This window comes from Oncorhynchus mykiss, chromosome 22 (genome assembly GCF_057628025.1).
Source record: "Oncorhynchus mykiss isolate SJ-2025 chromosome 22, ASM5762802v1, whole genome shotgun sequence".
Classification (NCBI taxonomy): Eukaryota; Metazoa; Chordata; class Actinopteri; order Salmoniformes; family Salmonidae; genus Oncorhynchus; species Oncorhynchus mykiss.
In genome coordinates this window covers 49,273,424-49,282,243 of record NC_143043.1, presented here as the reverse complement: position 1 = coordinate 49,282,243, position 8,820 = coordinate 49,273,424, and the positions used below count along the sequence as shown (strand labels likewise).

The 8,820-nt window shown below is 39.1% G+C and overlaps 1 protein-coding gene across 1 annotated transcript; it reads left to right on the top strand.

Annotated features, from left to right (window-relative positions):
• The first annotated feature begins 5,076 nt into the window (after window positions 1-5,076).
• On the top strand, window positions 5,077-6,086 carry LOC110502164 (trace amine-associated receptor 13c-like). Its single transcript, XM_021580021.3, has one exon. The coding sequence runs from the start codon at window positions 5,124-5,126 to the stop codon at window positions 6,084-6,086; it is 963 nt and encodes a 320-aa protein (XP_021435696.3). The 5' UTR covers window positions 5,077-5,123.
• Window positions 6,087-8,820: the final 2,734 nt, after the last annotated feature.

The window sequence follows — 8,820 nt, the reverse complement described above, 5'->3', positions numbered from 1 at the left end:
TTCACCACTTCACCATAGTGATTATGTTCCCTGTACTCATAAAAATCTGTTTATTTTACGTGTTGATACAGGGCTCATACGTGAAAGTATTGTTACTGATTTTTAAAATCTTTCAGTGGCAGTGATTCTGATTATGAGCCGCCAATGTCTAGGTGTCCATCTACCTGAAGCTGGTTCATCCAGCCGGACCCCCGCTGTCTCCGGCTCCACACCTACCTGGCCATCTAGAGATGTGAAGTCAGTGACAAAGAAGCGCAGGTGGGGAAGAGAGAAACCTGCAGACAGAGGGTCTTTGGCACTCTGAGTTAGAAGAAGATGTGGAACCAAATCCACCAGTTTTTAGACCCAAAAGGCAGCCAGGACCTCAACTAGACATGACTGCAAAGTACAGCCCCCTTCAACTTTTTTAACTGTTTTTCACCCCGTCAGTTGTTGATTCCCTGGTGTCGAACACCAATAGGTACGGGGCTAAGAAGCAGGCAGGAAAGAAAGAGGCATGGAAGACCATTTCCATGTCAGACCCTTTCTGCTACTTTCAATGGTCATTTACATGGGGCTGGTGAAGTTGAAAACTCTAAGGGACTACTGGAAAACATCAGCTCTCTATCAACTGCCTTTCAACATGACAGTCATGTCTTGTAAAAGGTTTCTGACTATCTCACGGGCGCTTCACATCAGTGACAAAGAAGTTGATGGGGAGAATGACAAGAAGAGAGGCACACCAAGGTTTGATAGGTTTGATTTTGCACAGCCTATCTACCCCAACATCGTTGAGGCCTGCAAGACCTATTTTCAGCCCGCCCAGAACCTGTCCATCGATGAGAGGATGGTCGCTTCAAAGGACAGAATCAGCTTCAAACAATACATGCGTAACAAACCAACCAAATGGGGTTACAAACTGTTTGTTTTGGCTGATTCTGTGTGTGCCTACACTTAATTTTTTTGTTTATGAGGGGATATACAGTTTTGCTACCGGTAATGGACTGAGTTATGATTCCGTTATGGAGTTATTGGATTTTCAACTACTGGGGAAGGGCTACAAACTGTTTGTGGACAACTTCTACACAAGCCCTACCCTGTTTACAGAGCTGAGGAAGCGGGATGTGTGGGCTTGTGGCACCATTCGGACCAACAGAGTGGGCTTTCGAAAGACAAAGGTGAACGACATGCCTAAGCGGGCTGAGCGGGGTACCATGCGATAGATCTGTGAAGATTGTCTGCTCTTTGTGAAGTGGATGGATACCAGAGAGGTGGTCATGTGCTCCAGTATCCACAAGTCCTTCAGTGGAGATCACGTCGTCTGGCGTGTGAAGGACGGTGCCGGGGCATGGACCACAAAAAATGACCCCATACCAGCTGCTGTGAAGGACTACAACAAGAGCGTGGGAGGTGTGGACCTGTCAGATTCATTGATAGGATACTACAATGTTCTCCACAAGGCCATGAAATGGTACAAGACATTTTTCTATAATTTCATTGACATTGCTGTGGTGAATTCCTTCATCCTCCAGAAGGAAATGGCCAAGAGCCGTGGACAGCCCCCCACCTCACAGCTAGCCTTCAGGGAGCTGCTCATCCAGGAGCTTGCTAGCTACAGCAAGTCCACTGCAGCACCTTCTGTCCCTTCTGCTCCAACCAGTGGTGTTCACCTGCCCAGATTCATCTCTGCAGGCATGAATGTGCCTCAGGGCAAAAAGGGTACAGTAGGGAGACGTCATTGTGCCCTTTGTCACAGAAAATGCCCCATCACCTGCACCACCTGTTCAGTAACCCTCTGCTTTACAACAGAAAGAGACTGCTATGGGCCATGGCACCAGCAGCTCAATATTGTGTAGAGGACTGAGGGTCTTCACAATATTGTAAATAGAAAATGTGTAAATAGTTACCCTTGTTATTTGTTTATGTTTTAATTATTATTATTAAAATATTTGTTATATATATTTTTGGGGGATATGTTAGAATAGTATTTATGTATTTTGTATATAGTTATTTCCTTCATAAGAGAGTGGACCGGGGCAAGAAGATGGGTCTTCGGCAACATCGCAAACATCGCAACGGAAAAAGCCTGTTGAGACCACATTGGGCGATTACGTCGGCAGACCAGTCGTGATTTATCGGCGGGGCTCCGTTTCGACAATAAAGGGTACAGACCAATTGGCAAAATAGGTATTGTAGCCCTATAATTAGCTGGTATATGGGCCTAGCTCGAGGCTAGCTCAAGGCTAACTGGTGCTTGCTTCAATGCAAATGAATTACTTAAAAATCTTACAATGTGATTTCCTGGATTCTTGTTTTAGATTCCGTCTCTCACAGTTGAAGTGTACCTATGATAAAAATGACAGACATGCTTTGTAAGTAGGAAAACCTGCTAAATTGGCAGTGTATCAAATACTTGTTCACCCCACAGTATATGGCAAGTGCAGAACAGGCAACTAAACATAAACATAAATAAACATAAATAAAATAAAGATGCGGGCGTGACATTCTCTCTACTATTATTCTGACATTTCACATTCTTAAAATAAAGTGGTGATCCTAACTTTACTGAAATAGGGAATCTTTTCTGGGATTAAATGTCAGGAACTGTGAAAAACTGAGTTTAACTGTATTTGGCTAAGGTGTATGTAAACTTCCGACTTCAACTGTAAATATACCCGTCAAAAGTTTGGACACACCTACAGATTCCAGTTTTTTAAAAGTATTTTCTACATTGTACAATAATTGTGAAGACATCAAAACTATGAAATAACACATGGAATCACGTAGTAACCAAAAAAGTGTTAATTAAACAAATCAAAATATATTGTTGATTTTTAGATTCTTCAAAGTAGCCACACCTGGTGGTGTGTTGAGACATTGTCCTGTTGAAAAACAAGTGTCCTACAGCACACAAATTCACCAATAATACACTATCTGATGAAATTACTTTAGAAAGGGGCACAAGACAGGGAGGTCCCCTCTCTTTCCTGTTTGCGCTGGCAAATGAACCGCTTGCAGACAAAATTAGACAGGACACAAGCAAAACAGGTGTCAGTATGGAAAAACGTTTATACCAACTAAACTTATTTGCAGATGATTCCCTGATATTCCAGACCAATATTGAAAACTAAATAATACTCTAAAATCTCAGGAAATAATTTTGGATTGACCAATTCAGATATTTTCAAAATACGATTTAAAAGTTTTATATCACAACATTTTCATTTGAAGTCAGAGCAATCTTGAGGGAATCCTATTTGAGTCAGAAAATGATATTAATATGATAGGTAAGCCATACAAAACCTTGCAGAGAGCCTATCCAACTGACAATCTCTTAGTTGGCTGTCAGAAGTATCACAACGTGAATTTACTTTTAAACAGTCTGTCTTCATATTTCCAGACATGGCATCGGAGGGTGCAGCGAGATACCCGATGGGTTGGACGATACTTTTCTCATCAATCATCTTTAAACAAAACACATACTTAAATATTGAAAGTATGTGGGTGATGGAGAGAAAGAGAATGGTTTCGTTTGAGGCCATGTGGCGGAAAGTGATGTGGGTGCTGAGGATGGGGTGTGTGCTAGTGGGCAGGTGTAGTTGATGTTTACATTATGTAGTCATTTGTATGTGTATGTTTTGTATTGTTTATAAAAGATCAAATTAAAATACAATCAAAGAAATAAAAAATATTGTCCCCATGATGTAACTGAGCCAAAGTCTCCCTCGACTTGAAGAAGTATGAGGCATAATTTAGTTCTTATGGTCATTTTAACAAGTCTATGGAATGTTTCAATGGAATGCCACAAATGTTGATTTCATTTACTATAAGCGCATACAACATAAAAATATGCCCTGTCATGACGTTGGCCTGGGGGGTAGGTTTATGACAGTCATAAATACCTCTTCCCCCCTTTTTTCTCTCTCTACCCTACTGAGGTTACATTTGCAGAACCCTTGGTTAACATAGAGATTCTAGGAACACCAGAAGGTGGGGGGAAATTAACTATATTCTGGTAATCTGATCAATTGAGCATATGCAGTGTTACTTAATGAATATCAGAGTAAATGTTTATTGTATTTTCCTTTTCCAAATGGGCGGTAATTTAGAATGCATAAAATACTGTATTTACGATAGCACAGTTTCTTCCCTTTGTCCCTCAGTCTTCCCGCTCTTTCACTCAAACCCAGTCAATATTCTTTTGTGTAACAAGCTGTAATATCTGTTCCGCCCGCTAGGGATGTTTTCCTTTATGATGTCATTTGTATTCAAGTTATGATTGAATTATGTGTATGTGTAATTCTGTGCGATTAGTTAGGTATTTAGTAAATAAATAATTAAACCCAATTTTGTATTGCTGGTTCAACTTGTTAGCCAGGGTTCGTGCAGATAACCAAGAATTAACAACTTTCAGATGAGACTGAATTAAGGTGACGATTAATATTGACTGCTATTGATATAAAATATTACTAGGTCTTTAAGAGTTTATTCGGAAGAAACAGCTCTATAAATATTCTTTCATGGTGCCCGACTCTCCAGTTAATTACATTTACATGATTAGCTCAACCAGTTGATATTAATTGCAGAGACATTTTTTTCTAGAATAGCATGTCATAGCACTTAATCAGGCATAGCCAAAGACACGACAGCCCTCATCAACTTCCCTACTGTCAGCTTTCCTACACACTGGCCAGGTGACATGTGACGTGCCGTCATGTCTCCTGAGGTTGTGGGTTATGGTCCAAACAGAGCATGGACATCACCAAAACAGTTACTCTAACACAGCTATCCTATTTCCCATTAAAAAGCCTTTGGGTGACCAAAACATCACACATAATATATTTTCCCAATAAAATGCATAGAATTTGAGAAAATGTCCCTTTCTCTCATATCTAACTATCAGGAAGGCTAAAGGACAGGCCACAGCAACATACAATTATGTCATACATTACATCATTTTGTGCTCACTCGTGTATGTTTTCGTGCTTTTGTGTGCAGAGAGACTCCGGGGAGGGGAGTGGCTGTCAGTAACTCAGGGTTAAATAGAGAGGCAGAGCTCAGAGTTTGACAGAAGGCTGACCTGACAGGATCAAGCACAGGACCAAGCAGGAGCAGGACCTCAGCATTTTTTGTTTTTATTACAAATGGAGGAACACAAAGATGATCAACATTGTTTTCAAGACAGAAACTCTTCATGCAGAAAGGCTTTGCTATCGACATCTATCTACATAACACTGTACATCTTCTTCTCATTGATTTCAGCAGTTACAGTATTTTTGAACATACTGGTGATCATCTCCATCTCTCACTTCAAACAGCTCCACACTCAAACCAACCTGCTCATCCTCTCTCTGGCTGTGTCAGATCTCCTGGTGGGACTGATTGTGATACCAGTAATGACTGTAGCAATAATTGAACCATGCTGGGTTTTTGGGGAATATTTCTGTGTGTTTCTTCTCTACATTAATTGTTTGTGTACTTCTTTATCTCTGGGCAGTTTGGTCTTGATATCTATTGACCGCTATGTTGCTGTGTGTGATCCCTTATTGTACCATTCTAAAATAACAATAACAAGAGTGATGTGTTGTATGTCCATTACCTGGTGTTGTTGTATCATATATGATGCTGCTATTATAAAAGACATTGTAAATGTACAGGTACCCAGTAGGTGTTTGAATGAATGTTTTACTGGTGAAGGATATGTGTGGGGCAATATAATTGACTTCGTTATTACAATGGTTGTCCCGTGCTCTATTATTATAACACTTTATATGAAAATCTTTGTGGTGGCCACATCACAGGCCAGAAAGGTATTTTCAAAAGAGGCTGCCAGTGTGTCTGGTGTTAAAACTGTACAGGCAAATAAGTCTGAGAGAAAAGCAGCAAAAACTCTATCTATTGTTGTTTTCACTTATCTAAGTTGTTGGATTCCATTTCTATTTTCTTTTTTGTTTTTTTCTTTCTTAAGTGACAATTTATTATCATTCATCATCAGCTTTCTGCCACTTGCTAATTCCTTAATTAATCCAATAATTTATGCTTTATTTTATCCATGGTTCAAAGTGACGGCTAAACATATTTTATCTCTGAAGTTAAGGCGTTCATAGTACCTATATTTTTATTTCCCAGTTTGAAAAACATAGTTACGTTACACAATTGTTCTCTGACAATACAGAGATGAATGTGGTGTTGATACAGAATGATTTGTCTAGATTGGATTGTAATGACTTGGAAAACGTATAAGAAGCCATAAGCTTGTTTTATAAAATACATTGTAGTCATTTTGGGTTGTATATTCCAAAAACCAACATCTGTTGTTGTTCCATGTTATTTAATGATAAATAGTATGTAAGTATTCTAAAAGTACATTTTGAGAACGAGTCATTATGTATGTTTAACATCACCCTCTAGTGGCTCGATTGTTACACAACACCTTTAGCAAGTGTACTGAATTTTAAATGTTCAATACTGCATGATATCAGATAACGTCCAAGTCTATCTCAATGGCGTATGTAAGTAGTTGAGGGTAAATGGAAGAATATGCAATTGTGTACCATTATAATGTTCAGTAATAAACCATTTGTTAGGCATTTACAGGTTGCTCACCATTTATTATTACGCCCACATTTGCTAAATGTTACTCACCTGGGTATTATGACATGTATAAATGACTTCAAAATGCATTATTGAATCAACTCAACAGTGCAGGACACTGTAGCAGACACTTCAACCTCAACATACTGGTTATGAACTCTACCACTACTCTCACTATATCACTGCTGCCAGGTCAGGGGTCACACCAGAGCAGCTTTCTTTTTTTTTCTTTTTTTTTTTCTTTCTCAGAAGCTGTTTTCTCTGAATTAAAATAGAGATTGGTAACACTTTATAATAACTTTATAATAACTTAACTTATCTTGTAAAAAATGTTTTATAATGGATTAGTAAATAGTTTATTAATAAGTCATTTATCATTACTCCCAAATTAGTTTTAGTAAGCTAGTTATTCACACATGTATAAACAACTTTTATAGTATGTAATAATGATTAAAAAAATCATGAAATGTTTAATAAATGTCATTATCAACCATTTACTAATCATTAGTAAAGTCCTTTTGCAGACCATAAACACATGACTTCCTTCAGCACAGACTGTTTCAGAATAAAATGATTCCCCAACATCCTCTGTGATGTTAAACATCCTCTGTTAATACTTTAACAATTGATATGTTCTAGATCATTTTGAGAATTGTCAATTGAAAGAACTGTTGCGGCCGCCATGGTATTTGTCTTTATACAAATGTTTATATATATTGTTTAATATATTTCACTGTGACCTGATGCTGCTGACTATCAGGCAGTGTGCAGGCTGTTACTGAGTGAGTGGTGGTGGGGAGGGGGAGGGCCGAGTGTGTTGAGAGCACGCTGCAGGTGAGTCATGGAGACAGAGCAGAATTCACATACGTGGTGTCAACTTTTTTCCAGTGGTAGGTAGGCTACTTAGATTGTCATTATGGAGACACATATTTTCAGTCCCTTTTCCATAAAACATTTAACACGCTAGAACTGATAAAACAGCAACAAAGCACTGGAAAGTTACTTTAGGCGCTCTCGAGTCTTTAGAGTAATTCACTCAGAGATGGTTTACAGTAAACTGTTTTCTAATGTCGACTTTTCTAATGGATAAACCATATCAATCTAAGGATCTTACACATGCTCAGTTCTTGGGTCTCGAGCTTTGCATGAGTTGACATTTGAAATGGAAGTCATGAAACTCCCTTGCCTGCTTGTGTTATGGGAAAAAGTCCACAATGAAACTGGCATTAAATGGTTTCGAGGGCTTTATCACATATATACAATGTGTCACGAATCTTGCCGAGGATGGTGCCTCTTCCTGTTCGGGTCATCGTCGGCCTATTAGCTGCCATCATTTCCCTTTCCGTTTGTTTCTGTTTATTGGGTAATTGGGTACACCTGTTATGAGTTAGTGTTTGTTTGTAGACTATTTAAGGGCACTAGGCCCACTGGGTATTTGTGCGGGCTTGTTCTCTGTTATTTGGTGTATGAGTGTGATCTATATTTTTCCAGACAGTTTTAGTCCGTTGTATTTTGGACAGGTTGTTTCATGCGCCCTTGTGTTTTGCACGTGGCTCCACTGTCTTTGGAATAAAATATCCACGTACGGAATTACCTGCTCTCTGCGCTTGACTCCTCCACTCACCATTCATATAAGTCGTAACACAATGGGCTACCAAAATAATGTTTGATATATTTTCATAAATAAATTTTTTATAATTTTATTCATACCATTTCATCCTTCCACTAACTACAGTCCCGACACAAATCTAAGGTTGCTGCCCAAGCAGGCTGGTCGTTCGTTCTATCGGTTTGGTTGCCAGAGACGAGACCCAGTTAAGTATTTTTGTTCTGTATCTGTGGACACGACCCAGTCATCAATTCTAAATGTTCCATAACCATACTGGTTTTCAATGTTCTTATCCCTTGCTTGCTAGCTAGCCAACTACATGCTCGCTAGCTAACTTACAGTCACGTCAAACAGTGCAGCCAGAATAATGACAGTAGTTACATTTGTTTAAACTGTTTTCTAGTGACATTTATTTGGACACATTCACAACAATGGGCTGATGCACAATTTCGCCTGCAATTGTCACGCCCTGGTCGAAGTATTTTGTGTTTATCTTCATTTATTTGGTCAGGCCAGGGTGTGGCATGTTTTTTTTTATGTGGGGTGTTTTGTCTTTGGATTTTCGTACGTATTGGGATTGTGGCTTAGTGGGGTTTTCTAGGTAAGTCTATGGCTGTCTGAATTGGTTCTCAATTAGA